This window comes from Loxodonta africana, chromosome 20 (genome assembly GCF_030014295.1).
Source record: "Loxodonta africana isolate mLoxAfr1 chromosome 20, mLoxAfr1.hap2, whole genome shotgun sequence".
Taxonomy (NCBI): domain Eukaryota; kingdom Metazoa; phylum Chordata; class Mammalia; order Proboscidea; family Elephantidae; genus Loxodonta; species Loxodonta africana.
The window spans coordinates 74222955-74246140 of NC_087361.1; the positions used below are offsets into that span (position 1 = coordinate 74222955).

Below are 23186 nucleotides of genomic sequence, written 5' to 3' on the forward strand. Positions count from 1 at the left end.
GAAAAGACTGAAGTTGTCGAGGATTTCATTTTACTTGGATCCACAATCAATGCCCAGGGAAGTAGCAGTCAAGAAATCAAACAATGCATTGCATTGGGCAAATCTACTGCAAAAAACATCTTTAAAGTTTTAAAAACCAAAGATGTCACTTTAAGGACTAAGGCGTGCCTGACCTAAATCATGGTGTTTTCAATAGCCTCATGCATGAGAAAACTGGACAATGATTAAGGAAAACTGAGGAAGAATCAATGCCTTTGAATTATGGTTTTGGCCAAAAATATTGAATATACCATTAACTGCAAAAAGAATGAACAAATCCGTCTTGGAAGAAGTACAGCCAGAATGCTCCTCAGATGCAAGAGTGGCAAGGCTTCGTGTCACATACTTTGGACTTGTTATCAGGAGGGACCAAGCTTAATATCCCTGGAGAAGGATATTAAGCTTGGTAAAGTAGAGGGTCAGCAAAAAAAAGAGGAAGACCCTCAATGAGGTGGATTGACACAGTGGCTGCAACAATGGACTCAAGCATAACAAAATTATGAGAGTTGGCATGGAACTGGGCAGTGTTTCGTTCTGTTGCACATAGTGTTGCTATGAGTCAGAACCAACTTGACAGCATCTAACAACAACAATAGCTCCAAGGGAAGGTTTTCTCTCTCTCTCTTTTGGCTCTGGGGGAGGGTCCTTGTCATTGATGTGCCTGGTCTAGGAGCTTCTCAGTGCAGGGACCCCTGATCCAAAGGATGCACTTGTGTCCCGGAGCTTCTTGCTTCGTAGTGAGAGATCCCTCTCTCTCTCCTCACTTGTGTCTCCTTTTATCTCTTGTGAGATAATAGGTGATGCAGGCCACAGCTCAGAGAAACTCCCCTTACATCCTGTCAGGGCTGTGATCTGAGTAAGGGTGTTGCATCCCATCCTGATTCCCTTTAACATAACCTAATCTTGTCTCATTACTCACTCATAACCACAGGCAGAGATTAGGACTTAAAACTCATACGAAAATTACATCAGATCACAAAATGGAGAACAATCACACAATACTGGGAATCATGGCCTAGCCAAGTTGACACACATTTCTGGGAGACACAGTTCAGTCCATAATAGTATCCAACCAATTCCTAAGGAAACTGAGGCCCAGAGAGAGGAGATATCTTTTCCGGAGCAGCACACGCCTGGCCTGGCATATCAGCACGGAGACTGTTGTGCCCATTGCCACCCCTGGTTTCCTCCTTTTCCTCAGGGGTTGGGAGGGTGGTGTGTGTGTGTGTGTGCGTGCGTGCGTGCGTGTGTTTGTGTGTTTGTGTGTGTGTGTGTGTGTGTGTGAGAGAGAGATGCTGGGTAATGTCCTCTGTAGCAAAGGTGTGGATCCCTGAACAACACTTCCAAATCGTGAATGAGGACGAAGACCTCATCATTTATCATCATTATTGTTTGTCATCATTATTGTTGTTGTTATTATTTTATAGTTTATAAAATGCTTTCTCCTTAAAATAGCAAGACGAACAAGCACTGTAGTACGGGTTTTACAGGCCACAAAGGTAAAACCCTTCAGCATTTCTAGTTCAGAAGGCTGACGTTCCTTTTCTTATTTGATTGAGTTTGAGAATTGTCTCTCTCTCCCTTGAGCGAGCCTTCTCGCCCTGGCGAAGGTGGGACTTGTTACCTTGGCGACGGCGAGGTTAGACTGAGCGGCTGCTCTGGCAGCCAATAGAAGCCGGAAGAGGGCGGGCCTGCAGAGTCCGGTGCGGCCGTGGCTGGGCCCGGAGGTACGCGGCTGGCGTGTAGGGGGTTGTTATGGGGGGTCGCGGGAGTCCCGGCGGGGGGTCCCAGCCCGGCCCGAGATCCCTGGGCGCGGTGGGCAGTGGGGTTCGGCGTCGAATCAGGGCTCCCAGACTCTGCCCCCAAAGTTCCCGTCGGGCCTCCGTGGGGAGGAGCTGCCGGGACGGGCGGAGGTGGCGGAGGGCGGTGGGGCGCGCTGTGCGAGGGGCAGAGTCGGGCCCTGTCGGAGCAACTCTAGGCCCGGTTAGGCCGTGTCCCCTGGGGGCCCGGACCCCTGGGGCCGCCCTGTGCAGGCCTTACCGGGTGGACAATGGAGAGGCGGAGCCTTGGCGGGGGTGGGGTGGGGGGAGAAAGCAGCATTTGGCGACCGGGCTCGGGAAGCCCTGGAATCCGGGAGCCCAGCCACCAACCCCATTCCTACATCTGGCTGTGGTGTGCCTTCCTTCTCCCCGACTCTGTCTCTTTTCCAGGTGTCCCGTCTTACTGGCCCAGCGAGCCTGAGTAAGCATGAAGCTCCTATCTTTCGTGGCCGTAGTCGGCTGTTTGCTGGTACTCCCAGCTCAAGCCAGCAAGGTGAGCACCCATGCACGACGGCCCTATGTACAGGGCTTCCCCAGAGGTAGCTGCTGCTCAGACCCTGCCCCTCACTCTTCTGTGGGCCGTGCTTTTGAGGGCGTGTTCTCTTAGGCTCGGGGCTGCAGGACTTCCTAAGGGTAGAGCCAGTGAGAGTGGGCTGGGGAGAGGTCGGCGGCCAGGATGGTGCTGGATCAGACAGGCTGGAGGCGGAATTCCAGCAAGGGAGTTCGTGTCTGGGAAGTTGTTCTCCACACACACGGCAAACTCCTGTGTAAAATGGGCGTGGTTATAATATCTATGGGAGTCTCTGGGTGGCGGTAAACAGATAAATCCTCAGCTCAACTACTAGCTGAAAGGTTAGCTGGTGGTTGGAACGCACCCAGTGGTGCCCCAGAAGACAGGCCTGGAGATCTGCTTCTGAAAGGTTGCAGCTTTGAAAACCCAATGGAGCAGTTCTACTCTGCGCACATGGGGTCACCAGGAGTCACAATCGACTCAACAGCAACTAACAACGACATAATATGCACTACTTAGGAAGAATCAAATTACGTAATGTAAAAATGTGTTATAAGTGTAAATCCCTATACAGAAGGAAGTTTCTGTTAGTAAAGGGTGACCCACTAGCCCTGGGACACCTGAGTAACTTCCCTTCTGTAAGGGCAAGAGATTTAGAGCTGGGTCTGGGTGGGTCCACGGAATTTGAGATTTGAAGGCTTTGAAGTAAGGTTGAGTTTGAGGGTTTGTTTGCATTCCGTCTGGGGAATTCTTGTTTGGAATGATAATAATTGTGGTGCTGTCTCTGATCCATTCCAGAGGGAAAGAACTTTAAGTGAGGCTACTTGAATATTCCCGTGGAAAAACCCACATTTCCTTACTAACCCCCAGCCCTTTCCTTCCAACACTCCTAGCCTAGGAAGTTGGAGATGGAATGAGGGTGGGAGGTGGGCAGAGGTGCACACAGACATGCGGGACCCAGGACATAGGGTCCCAAGCATCCCACTTAGGAAATGACTGTTCTCAACAGCTTTGTGTGAGTCTCATTTGCCGGTTGGACAGTTTCTGTCTTGAGGGCCCTGTGATGTAGCACCTTTCCTACAGAGGTCATTGGAGGTGGAGAAAGATCAGAAGCGTACATACAGAACAGGGAGCTCAGAGTCAGAAGCCTTGCTAGAACTGAACCCTGGGGCCCGTCTACCTCGGCTGTGTTTTTTCTTCCAGAGTTCTGAAGATATTCGGTGCAAATGCATCTGTCCACCCTATAGAAACCTCAGTGGGAACATTTACAACCAGAATGTGTCACAGAAGGACTGGTAAGGCGTTACGTGGGCTGGCCCCTTGGCTGCTCAGCCTAGTTCAGGTTATGGGTGTTTACTAGGATCCTTGGAACTCCTGGAGGATAAGCTTGCTCTCCCATTTCTATAGAGAGCCTGAGAAAGGAATATTTTGTCCAGAGATACACAGCCAGTTGGAAACAGGACCCAGATGTCTTGAATTCCAGCTGAGGGGTTCCTTGTCAGAAGAGTGAACTGTATTGTTTTGCTTTGAATTGGGGTCTTGACTGATGTATGCAGAATGGAAATAGAGTAGTTGGGCGAGGTAAGTGTTATGGCCATGGACTTTTTCAAAGCCCTGTTATGTGAGTGATTTTGTGCCAGTCTCTCAACACCCTTGTAAGGTAAATGGGATGGGTATTGGTCCCTTTGTATAATTGCAGAGACTGAACCCCAGAGAGAGAATCTAAATTATACTAAAAACTACTGAAGTCTTAATTAATTTCTGGGTGCCTTACTTTAAAAGATGAAGAAATAAGAATTCACTCAGAGAAGGGAGACGAAGCTTGGGAGGTGGGAGTTTCAGCATGTCCTAGAGGAATTATTTAAGGAGCTAGAAATAGCCTGGAGGGCTTGGGGACCCCTGAGTGGCTGAAGAGACTGTGAGGAGGGCTGGCATGCTGTGGCGGATGGGAGTACGAGGGGAGTGGAGGATTTTGTAGGACTCAGTTATGTTCAATGTGTAGATTTGGGGCCAGGGCTTGAAGCCTTCAGGCAAATTTAAATGTGAGTGGAGGGAGGGTTTGTAATCCAGGCTGTTTCCGGATCCTCCTTGGAGGGATCTGAGCACAGATGGGATGACACCTTGATCAGGCACAGTAGAAGAGATGAACATCGGATGGCAGTCTGGGCCATGTTTCCTATACTTGGTTGTAAATTAGGATCATCAGGTGAGCTTTGGGGAAATTCAAGTTCCCAGCACCTTCTCCCACTCCCTGTCCCCCGCCCCACGATTGAGACTCAGTAAACACGGGATGAGGGGCAGTGACCTTTCTTCACGCTGCTTAGATGATCATGATGCCGTTAACCCAGAGCAGCATTTGGGAACTTTGAAACTGACTGGATTTCTAACTCAAGAGGGTGTGAGTGTGACTTTCTGAGAGGCAGTCTGGTTAGGTGCACAGACTCTGGGTCCAGCCTACCTGGCTTCACATCTGGCTTTGCCGCTTGTTAATGGTATGGCAAATTAGATACAGCACTTGGTACAATACCTGTACATGGTCAGTGCCAGTTAAATGTTACCCGATAGTAGTAGTCGCCATATCATACCTTACCAGAACCCACACAGTCATTGTCAGACTTGTGCCGTAGCATGGAAACCTTGCGCTGTTTCCTTTGCTCTGTCCATCCTGACAGGATTCACAAAGCCTTAAGATACGATGTTGTGGGAGCAGCCCCTCTGACCCCTTTGCATCTAGTGGTTATAGTTCAGATAGCATCAGCAAATAAAGTAATGGACTATCTTAGCCCCACACTGGACATCAAGGCTACATCCCATTTCTTGGGTGGGCACCAGTGGATATTAGTAGTACTGTCTCTCTCCTGAGAGTCCTGGTGGTACAGTGGTTAAAGCACTTGGCTATTAACCAAAAGGTGCGCGGTTCAAACCCACCAGCCACTCGGCAGGAGAAAGACGTGGTAGTCTGCTTCTGTAAAGGCCTTGGAAACCCTATGGGGCAGTTCTCCTCTGTCCTATAGGGCCGCTATGAGTCAGAATCGACTCGACGACAGTGGATTTGGTTTTTGGATGCCTCTCCTGGGCGGTGCAAACTGTTAAAATGCTTGGCTGCTAAACAAAGGACTGGAGGTTTGAGTCCACCCAGAGGCACCTTGGAAGAAAGGTCTGGCACTCTAATGCAAAAAAATCAGCCATTGAAAACCCTATGGACCACAGTTCTACTCTGACACACGCTTGGTTGCCATGAGTTGATGCTGACTTGATGTCAACTGGTTTACCTCTGTCCTGGGATTATTGTGTGCCTAAAAACCTGAATTTGGATGGCCGGAGAGGAAGAATTCCTTCTGCCTGGATCTCTCAGGCTGTGCTTCATCTTTCTTCCTGTTAAGGCCAGACTTAGGAGACTGCATGAAATCAAGAAACTCAAGACAGTTCCATTAAGAATGGTGGTGGGTGGAAACTGAGGCTGGGAGGTAAGACTGGTTTCTAGGATCCAACGTCACTGGCCTTGTCTGGGAGTCATCCTGTGCTTGCCTGGAGCCTGTTAGGGGTGGGACCCGTGAGGGATGGGCATGAGACCTTGACAGATGATCTTAGCTCCTTGGTACCAGGGCCAGAGCAGGAGAACAGCTTGATGGTGTCTTCACATCTCTGCTGTAGTTTTCCTGTGGTGTCTGTTGGTCCAGTGCTGAGAACACTTGTCGCCTTCCCCTTGGCTGCGCAGAGTTAAGCCAAAACAGTCCAGACTAGTCTTCCAGATTTAAGGGCCAAGCCATCTGTGTTTCTCTTTGCTGGTATTCTGCCATCTAGTGTTGGAAGCTTATAACCACATGCCTATAAAAGGACAGAAACCTCAACAATTTTGTCTGGCTAGGGGAGATACGTTAGACAAAGAATCCCGAGCAGAAAGCAATTTAAAATGTTGACTAGTTCCCTGGCTTTCAGACTTTAAAAAACAGCAACTTTCAACAAAGCCTTTATCGGAGACAAAACGTGGAAAGGCAACATCAGAGTTGCTCTGGCTGAAGAGAGATGTATCCCTTCAGCTCCTCCCTCACTATCTCCACTCTCCTGCACAGTAGTTCCTGAGGTTCCCAAAAGAGCATAGTTTGAAAGATACTCATCTAGTTCTGCCTCCATTTATAAATGAGGAAACTGAGGCCCAGATAGGTTAAATAACTAACCTGCAATCACAGAGTAAGTAGAAGGGCAGAGAATTAAACCTGGCTTGCCTTTCTCCTTAGTCCTCTCCCATTAACGTCTCCTGACCAGTTTGTGGAGTCTTTGGTATCACTGATCCCCAAAAGGAGATGCATGGGAGGGCATGAACTTGTTAAGGGTTTCCTGATCCCCAGGGGAGCCCGGGACAGCAGGCACACTGCAGCCCCATTTTTGCTGAAGCCCTTACCTCTCAGCCTATTCCCCTGAGTAACAGGGTCCTGATTTGAAGAACCCTTGGCTTGGGCCCCTCCCAGCTGCCCCTTGACACCCTACCCCAGCCTTGTGAGAAGTCTGCAGGTCCCACTGCAGCACTGGTGTGGCCTTCCAAACCCAGGACTCCATGTGGCTCAGGAAAGAGAGGGATCTGGTCCCCAGGAAGCTTGTGGACACTTGCTAGAGAAGGGAAGGCCACGTTCCCTTTGGGCAGGGATGGTGACCAAGGACCACGTGTGAACCTGGCTTTGTCCATCCGTTCCTCCAGGAGGAGGCAGCGTGCAAGGTCAGAAAGGGTTGCATTTAGTTACTTTAGGGGAAGACCCTCTCACACTCACAGGTGGAACTGGGATTGACCGAGGTTTAGGTTCACTCATGTATGGCACATTCTGGAGTCCCTGGGTGGCACAAAGGGCTAATGCACTCAGCTGCTAACTAAAAGGTTAGAGGCTCGAGTCCACTCAGATGCCTTGGAAGAAAGGCCTGGCAGTCTGCTTCTGAAAAATCAACTATTGACAACCCTGTAGGCCATCCCAAATTTATTCCAGCACTTGATCTTCACACTGCACACCCTTGAAGCCAAAGACCAGCCTGAATCTAGAAGGACCCTAGGGGACTCAGAAGGACAGGCCTGGTTGTTTTCTGAGGCAGTGTGAGAGAGACCCCAGAGAGCTGTGCTTGGGTGTGTCAGAACTGGACGGGCCTTAAAAGTCATCTGGCCGAACTCCTACATCTCATAGATGGACACCAGACACTTAGTGGCAGGGCCAGACCTGGCTGTCCATCCCATCATGATGCTGGTCGCCGTTTTGAACCACTGAGGGATTTTGTTTGATTTTTTTTCCAAATGATAAAGATAGAAGTGCATTCTCTAGGGTCTTTTGTTTACTTCCTATGGTCTGTAAACCAAACAAGCTGGAAACACGCTGCTCTGAGGAGACTGGGGACAAGAGGCCTGAGTTTAGAGTTAAGCACAGCCTCCGTGAAACTGAGAGTCATATGTGAAGACATTGAGGCCAAGGATCTGGATTTGGGTCATGGCTTCCACCGCTATGGAAATACCACTTTGCCTTCTTGAGCCTCAGTTTCCCCCTTTTAAAATAATCTTTAGCCCATCCTCTCCTCAGGGGTGCTGTTAGGTGAAAGTGAGCTTAGAATAGAGCATGTAACTCATTCAACGGTCACTTACTGAGCCCTGCTCTGGCAATCGCTGCCAGGCTCTGGGGCTGTGGACATGACTAAGACATAGTCCCTGTCCTCGAGGAACTCAGCATTTCCTGGGGAAGCAGAATAAAGAAAAGATGTAGTTGCAGAACAGTGTGATGGAGGTGAGCATGGCAGCTGGCTGCTGAGAGGAGAGGTGAGACTCAGAGCTGAACCTTAAGGGCAGAACCGGATGCAGAGAGGTGAGCAGGTGGCTGACAAAGCCACATATTCCTGGCAGAGGGTGTGGGATGTATTGAGGCAGAGAGCATGGCTCGTTCAGGGAACATAGCTAGAGGTGGAGAGTGGGTGAGGGGTGGCAGGAGATGAAGCTGGACAGGTAGGCAGGGCTGGAGTGAGCAGGATCTGTGCGCCTGGCCGCGCTGTTGAGCCCTTACCCTGGAGGCTGTGGAGGTATCGCCACCATCAGTTTTCTGTTAGATGACTTGGCTGCAGTGTGAAGGTAGTGTTGGATCAGGGCCAAACAAGAGGTGGGGTGAGCAGTAGGGAGGCTGGGTCAGTTGTCCAAGGGAAAAATGAGGAGGCTTCAGCTCAGACACAACAGTGGAAGAGAGAAAACAATGAAGGTGAATTTGAGACATTTTTAAGGAGATAGAATCAGTGGCATTTGGTGGATTCATAAATGAAGGCAAAGGCAGTGTCAAAGATGATTGCCAGGTTCTTGACTTGGTCAGTGGAGTGGATGGTAGACATGTTCTCTGTGATTGGGAACACAGACCAAGGAGCTAGTTTACAGAGCTGGGGAGTTAGGGGCAAAGGATATGGAAGGGTGGGTGTGGAGAGTTGATGAGCTTGGAGCATGGAGAGTTTGTGGTCCCTGCGGGGTACTCAGATGGCGAATCCAGTAGGTGGTGGGGCATAAGAGTGGAGGAGAGTGGTCCTGACTAGAGATTCTAATCTAAGACTCATCAGCTTTTGAGTTGAAACCCGTGGAATAGATGAACCCACCCAGGGAAAGCATAGCATAAGCCAGGAAGGCAGCTGAGGGCAGAACTTTGGGCAGTGTTGCCATTTATGGTACTGGCATCGTAGGTTCAGTTGGTAGGTTTGGTTCTGATGGGCAGAGGGCCAGGGCTGTAAGGCTGTGGGTTGAGGAGTAGGTCCTGCCAGCTGAGCCCGTTATAAACCTGCCCTCTCAGGGAGTACCCCTCACCTATGCACAACCTCTGTCTCTCAACTCTCCAGGCCTCTAGCTTCCCTGGCCTTGAGGTTTTAAGACCCTCTGATGGCCCCGCCCCCACAGCCTTGTCTATCTCTTGTTGCAGCAACTGCCTGCACATCGTGGATCCCATGCCGGTGCCTGGCCATGACATGGAGGCCTACTGCCTGCTGTGCGAGTGCAAATATGAGGAGCGCAGCACCACCACCATCAAGGTACTGCTGTCCCCACACCACCGCAGCCTCTCCCCCCGTCCCTGGGTGGTCTACACCCACAGTCCTTTGCGTTATTCTGGAATGTTCTAGGTGGCTGTGGGGCTGGCTTCTGGGTTGGCTTAGCCGCCGACACAGGGACCCCCTTCCTACCTCCCTGGACCCGCCTCCCTTCTCTGATGTCGTTCCTGTGGCTCCTGTTTCAGGGGGAGACGGGAGCCCTGAGAGAGATGGCTGAGACTCCCTTTCTTCCTCCTTTTCTTTTTAGTTTTTTCCCTTCCTCTCTCTTCTTCCATTCATTCAACAGGTATCTTTTGGGCGGTATGTTCTGGGCACTGTGCACAATGCTAGGGAGTGGATTGGTGAGCAAGACAGACATCGTGCCTGCCCTCCTACAGCTTACAGTCTGACTAAGCTTCTAAAGTAACATTGCACTCCTCTGGAAAGGCTTCAGAGCCCTGTGGACTAGGGCAGGTGTCTGGAGCCAGGGCCTGGGCATGAGGGCATCAGGATGCTTCCTTCTGTCTGTCCCCAAACCTTGTTCTTGTAGATCGTTTGGGTGACTTCAGGAGAGAAGTGACAGACATGGCCCACCACCAGAAGGGGATGAGGAAGGATGCTGCAGGCCCTTGTCAATTCCTCGGCCACCAGGCAGGACTTGACCACATCTTGTCAAAGGCCACCGAGCCACTCCAGCAGAAACTTGTTCCCCCTTAGGTCTCCTTGTCCAGGTTGAAACCATCCTGAGTCAGGCAGTGCTTACTGATATCTAACTTAAGCCTTTCCTGTTCCAGTTTTTAAGCTTAGTTCTGCTTTTCCTCTGAAGAGTCTAGAAGAAGAATCTAGAAATAGTATCAGAAAATAGTTCTTGTCAATTTAAAGACACAGAATCCTCCAGCAGCAGGTTTCTCCTTTTGAGACTCACTTGGAGGCGAGATGATCTTCCCTTCCTTCCCTCCCTGCCTGGACAGGGGAGCCAACAATTTCTGCCCTACCCTGCTGCTCCTCTGTGTTCTAGCCTTTCAGAGAAAACAGCTGTCTGCCCCCACCCCCCTTAGTCATCACCCTGTCAAGCCGTATAGACTGAACCCCTTTCATCCTCCCACCTGAATCAGCCCCTGCTGTAAGCCTTCTTTCTCCTCTGAACTTGCTCCAGTAGGCTCCACCCCCTGGGGACCAGATGCCTGAGACCTTAAATTCTGAGCCAGATGTCACTTCTCCGTGGTTAGCAGAGAAGGGACTTCTTGGCACGGGGACCTTGTCAGATACAGCTCCGTAAGCCCCCAAATTTCTCTCCAGTCCTTCTACTTAGGAGGACCCCTCCCCCTGGAAACTTCAGCCTATTAAAGACCCAGCCTCCTCGTCCATTCCTGGAGTGCAGGCCAAGGCCTGAGCTATTCACCCTGTTCAAGGGAGGAAGTTGGTGCAGTTGAATTTGGCCATTGACTAAGCTGGGCACACAAAAGTCCTGAGGTCCCTCCTCCATTCACTGCTCTTCACCATCAATTCAGGGCCAGGCCTGGGATCAGAGGCAGTGATGGCCAGGCATTGTGGAAGTAGGGAAAGCATTTGAGATGCAGTCAGCACAGCTGGTTTCATGTTACATCTCTGCCATTTACTAGCCTTGGATCTTGGATGAATTACTTACCTTCGGGATTCTTTTGTCATTTTAATAACTAGAGTGTGTTACGGGCACCCTTTACAGGGACCGTGGATGTTAAATGTCTTAGAGGGTTTTGGTTAACATGCACCAGTGGAACCCTGAATTAGCCTCACTGAATCTGTCTTTTCTGTAGAACAAAGATTAATCCGCCTCGTGAGGCCCTCCATGTATGTGAGAGATGGGTGGTATTGTCATTCCACCACTGGCTTTCGCCTCCCTTCAGGATGACTGATGGCAGAGGCTTGTCTGTGCTCTTGAAGTGACCTCCACTCATTCGTGCAGACCTTCTTGCTGTCTGTCCCCTCTGCGGTATGCGGACCAGCATGCCCTCCTAGAGCCTCACCCCTCCTCGCTCGGCAGTGAGCAAGCCTGGGTTACCTGCTTTCTACCTCTGCCTTCAGGCTTCTGTGCCCGTTGGTTCTTTTTTGTTCTCATTTAGTACCCTGTTGTTGTCCACCTTCATCATAGACTCTTGTCTAGTCAGCTTGGCCCTGCTTGCCCCACCTCAACAAGGCAGTCTGGGACCTTCCTGGGGTGTGAGGATCCAGACTTCTCCTTTATCGTCTGCTGCCTTTATGCCTGCCATTGAGCTGATTGTTCTTGCAGGGTTCCCTCTGTTAAGACAAAGCCAGCCAATCTGTGATTGGGCCCATCTCTTTCCCTTCCCTGGAATTGTTCCTGCCCTCTTTCCTGCCGAGCCCAGGTACTCCCACATGCTCCCTCGCTGCAGCGCTCAGGGCAGCCGTCCCCACTGAGCAGAGATGGCAGGAGAATGGAAACAGATTTGCATGGCTGCTTCACAGGACAGGCTGGTCTCGTCCTCAGGTCATCATCGTCATCTACTTGTCAGTGGTGGGTGCCCTCCTGCTCTACATGGCCTTCCTGATGCTGGTGGACCCTCTGATTCGGAAGCCGGATGCGTACACTGAACAGCTGCACAATGAGGAGGAGAATGAGGTGACCAGGCCCGGGGGTTGGGGCCCTGCCAACACCTCTGCCCACAGACGGGGGCTTAGGCGTGCGAGTCCCTGGGGCAGAGCCCAGGATGGCATCACTGGGGAAGGGTGGGTGTTGGTGCCCCAGTTTGCTATTTTCCTGTTCGGTGTCCTACATGGCCCCCAGACCCAGCGTTTTCCACTGCACTTGCTGGTGGAGCAGGAGGGAGCTCTGGCTGCTTCCCGCTTGGCCTCAGGCAGCCTCAGTGTACACATGAGGGGAGCTGTGTCTTCCCGTCCACAGCATCTCTGAACAGAGGGAAAGAGCACCAACAGGTCCCAGCCACACAAGCATCCTGAGGGCTCAGTCATGGTGACAAGGTGGTGCCGGGCCCAGAGGTGGCTGCCTTATTCTTCCGTTTAGTGATTCCTCAAACATCTGCTGAGTGCCTGCTCAGTCAGAGCACAGCCCCTGGGCCATGAGGGAAAAGTAGGATTTCACGAACTCAAAGGAGAAAGGTAGGCAGAGATACCGGGGTGGGTAGAAAGTTGAGGAGCTCAGGGACAAGGTAGCAGGTAGGAATAGGGCCACACAGAGCTGGCTAGTAGGCTTCAGCCAGATGGTTAAAGGCCTCAGATGTCAAGGAGTGCCAGCTTTATCTGATAGGGAAGATGGGGAACCACGGATGCTGACAGCCTGCAGGGCTTGTCAGGCTCGTGCGGTCATGGGGAGCTGGAGGGGCTTGGACCCAGGCCCAGCACAGTTACCATTTGCTCTCACTGTCTTCCCATCCATGCCCAGACTAAACCATTAGGTTGCCCTGGAGGGATGGCCCAAGGTGGGACAGAGGAGGGCTCAAAGGGAAGAAGTCTGCATGGGAGCAGGAAGTGTTGTCTGGACACAGGCAGCGATGTACTGAGTTGGCGGGCTTCCCCAGGTGGTCTAGGAGGATGCCCTGGATGGAGGGACGGTGTCATAACTCTGCGTGCCTCTGGCTATCCCTGTATACACTCACGTAGCCCCCAGCTGTGCATATGAGATAGCGATAACCAGGGGAGGCTGCCTCAAGGACAATGATGTCTGAGGCAGGGCCGGGAGCAGATCTGTTAGCTCTGCGGCTGGAGCCTCGCTGCCGGTGAGACACCGCTCAGTACTTAGTGATGGGGTGAGTGGGCCGACGCCTATGTGAAGGCGCATCGGGTGGGAAAGGGTCTCAGCCATGGCCTGAGAGGGTGAGTAGAAGTAACTGGTGAATGTTTGGCTTGAAGGAAAAAAACTCAAGGAGGTATGTCATAGCAGCCTCCTGTTATCGTAGGAGAGGGCTTCGCCCCACCCTGGGTAAAGCTGGGGACAGAAGGACCCAAAGTTGGGAGTTAACGGGGAGATTTAACACAGTGTAAGAAGGAGTTTTTTTTTTCTTTTGAAGACAAAGCAGTCTTAACAATGGAGCGGGTGGGCTCCTTTGCCACTTAGTGAGTTCTGTGTCACTGGAGGTAAGCAGGCATAGACTAAACTGCCACTTGGCACTCAGAATTTAGACCATTTTCAAGCCCCGGTAAGAGGTGTGAAGCTGCCTGAGCGACAGGGTTCTGGGCCAGCACAAACAGGAGAACGGAGACAGGTCAGGGAGGGGGCCTGGCTGCGGAGGGGGCCTGGCCGCTCCCCCAGGCCCTGTTGCTTTGCCCAGATCATGCCTAGACCTTTCCCGGTCTGCCCCCCTGCCAGCCTCCTGCTGATATGAGTTTGGCCAAAGGTGGAGCAGAGAGGATGAGCCTGGGGCCTGGGAGGCGGTGGCTCTGGCAGTTGGGTGGTCTTTGTTCAAGAGGAAACCTTGAGTACCTACCCGGTTATTAATGTGCAGTAATAGCAGCTCTGATAGGGGAGGAGCATTGCTAATAAACACTCAGCGATTAGGGGTGAGGTGGTAATTGCAGGCCTGGCTGGAGGAGTAATTGAGAGATGCAGTGTGGTGATTACACAGCCCCGTGCCATTTCCCTGGAATGCATGGCTCTCGGGCATGGCCTTGTGTCTCCTGCCGTCCTAGCTACGGAGCCAGAGAAGAGAGGGCAGTGTGCTGTCTTTGACTCGCTGCCCAGGCCTCTTCCCCCCAGGAGACCTGGGGCACCCCCTTTCCTCTTAAGACAGGGCTGCCTGTCTGTGAAGGTGGCCTGGGCCGGGGGAGGGATTCGATTTGGTCCATCTGGCTTCAGGGGGCAGAACCTGTATCAGAGGCTGGACATTTCCTGGGTGTAGGTTTTCAGGCTACATGCTGGAGAGGCCTTTCCTGCCCTGGGAGGAGGGAGGCAGGATGGGTGGCACCACCTCAGCCCCAGGTTCTAGAAGGCATTCAGTATGTTCCTTCCTCTGCAGCTGGCTCTGGCTGCCCAGACAGAAATGCCAGGGTGGAGTGGGGCGGCTGGCAGTGGGTGCCCTTAGGGCCGTGAAGTTACTGCCTTCAGGGTGTGATTCGGCCTGCCCACTAGTCCCATTGTTTGGCATCACCCCACCATCCTGTCACCCATTGTGGCTGTCTGGGGCCCTGGCTTAGTGCTCCTAACTCATGCTTGCTCATGGTACAGCCATTGTGTTTCTCCCCCATCCACCTGGCCTCTCTCTCCTGTTACACGCAGAAGTCCTGTGGCGGGCGCTGGGTTGAGATTTACACAGGCCTTTTAGGGTCATCATGAGTCAAAATTGGCTCAACAGCAGCAGGTTTTGGTATCTGCTCTGAGAGCTTTAAGTCCCCAAACGGAGCCAAGAGCTGAGGAATGAGCAGGGAACGGTAAGATGAGGTTTTATGAGCTGGGCAGTTAGGTGAGAAGCTACGTTCTTTGGGACGCCCCTCTTTAATAGGAAAGGTTTGGGGGAGTTATCCTTCTCTTTGGATTAGTCTGAGAAGGAAGGCTTCCTGGTCGAGGGGGATTTTCAGAGCCTGCTCAGGATGGACATGGGAGCAATGAGTGAGCAGGGGGTTGGACAATGTGTAGGGCTGATTAGAGCCCAAGGATCTCGTCTTTATGAGGGCGAATCTAACCTACCCCTTCTGGGTACAGATGGGGAAGGGGGCGTATGGGAGAGTATGGGGCTGGGGGTGGGGAGAGGAAGTCCCAAGGCGGCCAGCTAGCAGCCACAGAGCCAGGCTTGTAGCTGTGTCCCCGGTTTTGTTAATGGTCCGGAGAGTGTTTCCTTTAGGAAAGAAACAAGGAAGACAAGGCCTCCCCTGTGGTGGGAGGAATCCTGCTGTCACCCCAGAAGAGAGTCAGGGACGTGCCCTTTCAGGGCTCCTTGAAAAGTTTGCTAGGCCTTTGTGACTAACTGGTTTTGAAGGAAAGCATGCTAGGCTCCAGGCTTTCAGCCCCCACCTGCCAGGAGGCTGGGACCTCATGCAAGGTGGGATCTGGAGGCAGGGTCATTTTCCAGGATTGGGGGCCCCTCGGCTCCTTTCCCCCAATTCCTGTAGTCAGGAGCTCTCCAGCCCAGGGACTATAGGGCTGGAAGAGGAAGGGGCGGCCTCCCCCACAGTGGCGGCCTCAGAGTCCGCGGAGGGAGATGAAAGCCTGTCATGCTCTCTTTGAAAGTGCTGGCAGAGCCTCAGTGGCCCCTGATTGCCGTGCGCTGCCTCCCCTGGGATTCCAGCGGCATTAGGCCTAATCCCTGGGCTCAGACGCCCTTTGAAAGGAGGAAGCCAGCATGTTTGCCGGGACAGAAACGGCAAACAGGACTTTTTTAGATGTTCAGGTTTGGCCCTCTTTGAAGAGAGAGAAATAAGGGTTTCTGTGAGGCTCTGGAAGTCTCTGTTCCCCATAGTGTGGGCCCCCCGAGTTCTGAAGGGGTCCTCGAAGTTCTGACCCTGCTGCAGCTGTGGGTAGACCTCTGGGCTCTTGGGGAGGGAGGTGTGGAGGGGAACCGAGGCTAGATGGTAATGCTGATGGGAGCTGCAGGTGGAGGCTGGGGAGAAGACGGGCCACCGAGACACGGCCTCCCTTCCCATCCGATGGTGGCTGAGCCACATTGCGAGCTGAGGACCCGGCCCTGGGGAACTGACAGAGACCTGGAGGAGCCACACTGATGGGGGTGCATGCAGATGGCCTTGTCTTCCCTGAGGGCAGGACAGTCCTCTGGGCATCTGGAGCTTCCACCAGGTGTATCACAGGAGTTAGGAGCAAGGCTTTGGAAGCAGATAGTCCCAGGTGGGGTCCCAGTGCTGCCTCATGTATCCCTGATACCTCTGTAACCTCTTGGTTCAGTTTTCTAAATCTGAAATAGATGTACTAGTTCTTACCCCAGGAGGTTGTTGCTGTGTGCTGTTGAGTTGATTCCAAGTCAGTAGTGACCGTATAGGACAGAGTAGAAATGCCCCATAGAGTTTCCTAGGTTGTAATCTTCACGGGAGCAGATTGCCAGGTCTCTTCTCCCGCAGAGTGGCTGGTGAGTTCAAACCACTGACCTTTTGGTTAGCAGCCAAGCACATAGCCGTTGTGCCACCAGTGCTCCTTTACCTCAACATGCTTGTCAGAGGGTGTGTGAAAGCATTATGTGTCTTTGTTGTCTTCAGAAACGAAGTGTTTTAATTAGGCCTTAGTGCAGAAGTGGCATTATAATGTTGGAGGCCAGGCTGGGGGGAGCATGAGCCAAGGCCTGGCAGTGAGGTGGTCCCTGCAGGTAGAGAAAAGACAGGTGGACCATTGTGGCTTGTGAGTAGCTGGGATATCAGCCAAGGTGATTGGGCAGGGGAATGCATCACTGGACCTGTCATAGGTAGGCGACGTGGCAGCGGACAGAAGTTGGGGAGAGCCTTGCAGAGGCAGTAGGGTCCTGCTACAGCTGGCAAGGTTTGGGTTAAACATGAGGTATTCCCTTGGAAACTGAGGGAAGCTGAGTGGTCACCTTTCTGAAGGGCTTTGCACTAGGGCCATTCTGAGCTGTGCGGTGGACTGAGGGCCTGCCCCCAGTCCCAGGACTGGGGAGGAGGGTGAAGGGGTAACCAGGAAGGGAGAACCACCTCAGGTGGGAGTCTACCCCATCTCCTCATCACCAGAGAGACTGAGTCAAGGCTCCGTGCAGTGCTGATTCAGACCCAGGGCTTCTGGGGTAAGCTAAAGAGGGATGGTTTGCGTGGCTCAGAGGAGTTCATCGACTCAGGCTTGTTCACGTGAATATCCGGGTTTTCCCAGGCGTGGACAGGAGCGCCTCGCCTGGAGCTCCTGACTCCTGGCACCTTCACAGGTGCTTTGTCTTGCTCTAACCTTGGGGGAAGAACTAGCCTGGTTCTTTGATTTCGCATGTTGGCTCTGTCTTAGGAGAAACAAGCCAAAGAAAGACCGAGCTGAGTCCTGGGATAAGACATACACAGACATTGGCACAAATCCTGACTCATCCACGTAACAGCTGTGCAACCTAGGGCAAAAAGATAATTCCTCTTTTGGAGACTCAGCTTCCTCATCGATAAAATGGGAATTCTACGGCACTGGGTTTTTATTACCTAAATGCCAGTGTTGTGAACCAGGGACTAATCCATATAAAGTGTCTCGCAGAGAGCCTGATACATAGTGGCAGTTGTCATAGTCATACCGGTCTGGTCCTACTGGGGACCTCTGGGGAACCCATAGACACTCAAGCTCTTGCCCCCTAAGTGCCATTCTGCCTCCTGGAGTTGCCCAGAGTCCCAGCCTCAGAAGAGAAGGGTTAGGAATGGTGGTATTTCTCCTGCCTCTGCGTGCCATCCTTCCTGCAGAGCAGGCAAGGATCAGGCCCCGCTCTGGGCCGTCTCTGGAACAGATGTGGGATCTTTAATACCTTTAATCAGACTATTAGCGATGGGAACACAGTGCCTCTCAGCAGCAGCTTTCCCCCACTTAGGAGCTGTTTGTTAAGACTTTACATGAAGGGAAAACAAATGATACTGCGGTAATGCGGTGAATTTCAGCTTGTTCCCTTAATGCTCGCTCTTGGCTTCCCTCTGGCTTCCCCTCTTCGAGACGCTCTCCCCGAGATGTGGCACAGAGGAAGGAGAAGCAGGGTGGAAGCTTCCCACCCCTACGCCTGCCTTACAGACCCCAGCTCTGTCCTCTGGGGTCACACCAGGCCTCCCTCCCTGAGGCCCTGTATGAGGACACCACTTCCCGGAAGGGAGGCCATGGAGAATAGGGAGGGAGAGAAGTCCCTCTGGCACCCAAAACCGAAACTAAGTCCTAGCGGGCCAACAACTTCCTGAGTGGGTCTTGAGAAGTGGAGGCTGAGCCGAGCAGATGATTGTCCTGGGCACGTGGGCACTGAGTTGCCCTAGCTCTGAGGGTTGAAAGGAATGGAGCTGAAAGATAGCATAGCACACAGCAGCAGGGGTAACTCTTCGAAGGCAGCTCCCCCTGCCCAGCGGCTCCCAGAGCTAGGGTCTGGTAGGAATACTCACTCTGTTAATGGAGTACTTGCTCTCTGCCAGGCAGAGCTAATGCTTTACACTCACTGTTCTGGTCTCCATTGTAAGGGGGAGGACAGAGGCTCAGGGAAGGAAGTAACTTGCCCAAGGTCATAGCCGGTAGGTGTGAGAGCCAGGATTCAAGCCCAGGATGAAAAGAAAGGCAGCTTGGCTCTGGGGAGAGCAGTGTGCCAGACACCCTGCTTTTACAGCCGTCTTTTTGTCCTGCCAGGGTTGGCATCTCAGAGGACCCAAAGCTGGGTCAGAAGGTGCAGCAGGAAGAGTCGAGCTGGGGGTCCTCTGGGAGCAGTAGGGCTTGAGCTAGGTGCCCTCAGTGCAGGTGAACAGGTGGGGAGGCGGGCAACTCTGTGGCTCACCTGGGCCAGGGCAGCGCCTGCAGGGGCAAGTCCTTGCCCTTCAGCCTCAGCGCAGAACTCCCCATGTCTGGGAGGAGCACCAGCACCAGCTTCAAGCTTGCCCCTCAGGGCACTTCCCCTCCTGTCGCCCCCACACCCTCTGACAGGCTCTTGTATCTGAGGGTTAGCAGGATCATGCGAAAAAGAGGAAGAAACACACCTGGCCCCTGGGAAGAAGGAAACGAGACATTTCGTGAGCCCCTACCCTGTGACAGCCAGTATACTAAGTGCTGTGCATATGTTATTCTGTCTTACCTTGCCATACCTGGCTACTAATCATTAAACCAGTGGTTTTCGAACCGTGGGTCACCACCCATGATGAAATCAGTTTAGTGAGTATTGACCAGTGTTTTTCAAAAATGAAATGCAGCAGAGCAGAATATATCAGAACGCATCATACCAAAGTAGGCTAGGCATTGCTTTGTGGGACTTGTTACTGGGTGTACATGCCCATATATGTGTGCATGTACTAGGTTATTAGTTAAAATGTAATTTCTGCTAACAGTATAAGGATCCCTGGTGACGCAGAGGTTAAAGCGCTCAGCTGCTAACCAAAGGTCGGCGGTTCAAACCCACTAGCCACTCTGTAGAAGAAAGATGGCGGCAGCCTGCTTCCATAAAGATTACAGCCTTAGAAACGGGGCAGTTCTACTCTGTCTTATAGGGCCACTATGCATTGGAATTCGACCTGGCGGCGGTGGATTTTTTGGGTGCTGACAGTATAAGGAGCTCTTGTGGCACAATGGTTAAGCATTCAGCTGCTAACCGAAAAGTCAGTGGTTCGAGCCCCCCAACCACTCCGCCGGAGAAAGATGTGGCACTGTGCTTCTGTAGAGATCACAGCCTCAGAGACCCTGTGGGGCAGTTCTACTCTGTCCTATAGCGTTGCTGTGAGTCAGACTCGACCCAACGGCAACTGGCTACTGACAGTGTAGTCCAAAAAGTCCGAAAGTACGGATTAAGTAGAGGCTTGTAGAAATAATTGACCAGGGACAGGCAGCTGCTGAGTGCCTCAGGCCCTCCCCTCTTCCTGCTGTGGACCTGTGGCCACAGGCGATAGGCTCATCCTGTGAGCTGGACCCAGAAGAGTCTGAGGTTGAGACGGGCAGGTGGCTCCCTGCAGTCCAGTGTAGAACCCCGGAGTCCTGACTCAGCTCAGTGCGCCCCCTGCCTAATGCCGCTGCACCAGCCGCTAGTCTGTTGCCAGGATTCTCGAGTAGCCTGGCAGAGGGAGCCTCCCTCCGGGCCCTGGACAGAGGGCTCTCAGAGGGCAGTGGCCATCTCTAACTCACCTCAGACAGTGCTCACAAGACAAAATACTCAGCTCTGCAACAGTGCTGATGAACTACCCCCAGCCTCACCTTCTAGCCAGCCCACCTCTCTGCAACTACCAGCTCGTTCTTGGCCTGCCCTACCCTTCTCCTTGCCGCCTCCCTTCTCCCCGGCCTGGCAGCTGCATGGCGACAGAAGCCGTGCCAACTCAGGGCATGAGAAGCCAAGTTGCATTTACTGGGCGGCTCGGAGCTTAGAGAGGTGTGCTAATCCCTTAAGAGGTGTGTGGCAGGAGATGAGAGGCCGGGGGAGCTCAGGAGGAAATCCCCGTGGGGGTGTGGGCCTGGCCCTCGGCTCTAATTCCCCCAAAGATCAGGTTGGGGTCCTGCAGGAAATGCATGAGCTCCGGAGCTTCAGAGGCAGAGAAGTAGCAATTAGGGGAGGATGCTGCTTCTGACAACGGAACCGGTTCTGAGAGCGAAGGGGAAGGGGGGTCGGTGGGAGGCAGGTAGGGAAGGAGCTGAGCTGCCCTGAGCTGTCAGAGGATGGAGAGGGCCAGAGCAGGCTCTGGAATGGCCGTGCTGGAGCTCCAAGTTTCCGTCTCTGCCAGGCCCCCCGACTGATGCCACACCCCGTCTCTCCCAGGGAAGGGGAGCTGGGTGTCCCACCCATCAGAGCACAGCCGGTGGGTCTTTGCAGACTCCTCAGTAGGCCCAGGCCCCCCATGGGAGCAGGCACGCTGCTATCTCCTGGAAGCCAGCTCCCAACCCTGGATGTTCCTGCCATCCCAAGGCAGTGGTGGGCAGGGCTGGGGCATTCCCCAGCCTGGTACCACCACAGGGGCACACTGGTACGTTTCTTCACACAACACACGTCATGTCATCGAGGCCTCTGCACTCAATGAAGTCTCGAGGCCAACGCTTAACATTCCTCTTGAAAGTTAGGAACAGACCTGTGGGATTCAGGCCAGGGACCCAGCTTGAGCTCACTGTGTGAGCTATGCCATAGTAACGGGGGCCCCAGAACATACTCCTGGAATGCTTTCTTCTCCAGGCCTCAGGGAGAGGCAGGCACGCTGTCACGATCTGAGGGTGGAAAGGCTGGGTGCTCCAGGAGCTCGCACCCTGGGTGAGGCCAGGCCTCCCAGTCTCCCAGGGTCCAGGCTCAGGCTTGCTCACAGGGCATTGTTTCCCTGCCAGGTTTTCGAGACCCGAGACCCCTCTGGCTTCAGTGCCCAACCCCTTCTTTTTCTTCCCACTGTAGGATGCTCGTTCTATGGCAGCCGTCGCTGCCTCCCTGGGGGGACCCCGGGCTAACACAGTCCTGGAGCGTGTGGAAGACGCTCAGCAGCGGTGGAAGCTGCAGGTGCAGGAGCAGCGGAAGACAGTCTTCGATCGGCACAAGATGCTCAGCTAGATGGCTGGCACAGTCGTGCAAGGACTGGAAGTGGTGGCCACCGGTTTCTAGTGCTGGACGGAGCCAGGGGCTGCATCTCCTCCGCGCCCACTCCCCCAATGCCGCTCTTCCCCATCACCCCCTCAAAGCCTGCGGCATTTTTCTTTCTCCTCCCTCTATTTAGAAACATGTATGCAGCTGATCAAATTAGGGAAGAGTGGTGGGGTCTCTAATCTAGTGTGCCTCCTCAGGCCTTGGGGGTTGAGGGGCCAGAAGGGGATAGAGACGTTTCAGATGGATCAGCATTGGATGGCGTTGGTCTCTCCTTCCACCCCTGTCACCCTTCTAGCTTCAGATCTTGGGGATTTGATTACCCTTTTGGAAGATGGAGCTGGGTTATCAGGAACTCAGCCTTTGGAAGGAAAGCATGGCCCACATTCAGCATGTCCTGCCAGGCTTCTTGTTACCACCTTCCTCCCAAGCCTAATACCTCAGCCCCAGCGTGGCCTGGTTCTGGCCCTCAGGGATGGCTGATGGGAAAGCTGGAGACCTGGAGGGTCATCCTGCCTTCCTCCTACTGACCGTTCTTCCCCAGCCCATGGCAGTGCCCATGTATTCTTCATTCTGCTGCCTGTCTCCTCACTCCCACTTAAGCAGGCCTGGGCAGCCCCCCACCTTCCCCAGCGCTGAGCCAGAAGGTTGGACCACACGACACCTAGGGCTGAGCAGTGGAGCTGAGCACTGTAGCGCCTGTCCTTGGGTCGCTTATCCCTGAGTTTCACTGTACCAGTGCATGGAGAGAAATGTCTGTCTGCCCATCGTTTTAGAGTTGTCTGTAAACCCAGGAAGCAATTATTAAATTGTCTGACTTCTCTTGCTTTCTGGACTTTAGGGGACTAAGAGAGTGTTCCCCAGTGACATGCTAAGTGCTGTGTCCCAGCAAGGGGGCAGAGAGGCAGAGCCCACAGTGGGGTGCAGGTGAGGCCCTGGACTTGCAGGGTTCCCGTTGACCTGGCAGGAAAAGAGACTGGCAGGCAGAGACAGCTGCCTGTCACGGGCTGCCTTCACTGCGTGAAGGACAAAATGAACTGGCCCTTAGGAGTTATCCTGGGATTGTGTTTTGTCTAAGTGGGAGATTCCCCCAAACCTCGGAACAGTCCTGATACTATCCTTGTGCCTCACAGTTGCAGCGAATGGTTCTCATTGCAAAACCCGTTAAGTGTCACAAAATGAGGGGGTTTGGGGTGGGGGGGCAGCCAGGAAAACGGCTGCCGTCCAAGCAAGGCAGAAACAAAGCACCTAGTGGGGCCTCAGGCCTGTCTGGTCTGATGGAAGTTTCTGCCCTCAAGGGTGTCTAAATAAACATGTATTGAGAACCTCTGTGTGGAGCCCCATGCTGGGTTCTAGGTGAGGGGCTGGGAAAAGAGAACAACATGAGATGGGTATTTCAGTTTGCAAAGACTTGCTAAAGTTGGAGCCAATAGGGTGACGTCCAGATGGTGAGCCCAGAAGACCCAGCATTGGGAGGAATAAGGGACACAGCTGGTGGGAGGGGGGAGCAGCAAGTTGGATGTGGATCCTGAGCAAGTATGCTTAGCTGGGGTGGCATTTGCCGGGGTTAGTGGGAAATGGGGGTGTCACAATGCAAGGCTGGGACAGAGGAACCAATATACTAGTTACGTTCTTCCTTGTTCA

At 53.0% G+C, this 23186-nt stretch overlaps 1 protein-coding gene across 1 annotated transcript; it reads left to right on the plus strand.

Moving 5' to 3' along the window:
• The first annotated feature begins 1658 nt into the window (after positions 1-1658).
• TMEM9 (transmembrane protein 9) lies at positions 1659-22867 on the plus strand. Its single transcript, XM_010590201.3, has 6 exons — positions 1659-1766; positions 2250-2352; positions 3574-3665; positions 9288-9396; positions 11882-12013; positions 21360-22867. The coding sequence occupies exons 2-6, from the start codon at positions 2287-2289 to the stop codon at positions 21510-21512; spliced, it is 552 nt and encodes a 183-aa protein (XP_010588503.1). The 5' UTR covers positions 1659-1766; positions 2250-2286; the 3' UTR covers positions 21513-22867.
• The last annotated feature ends 319 nt before the right edge of the window (positions 22868-23186 follow it).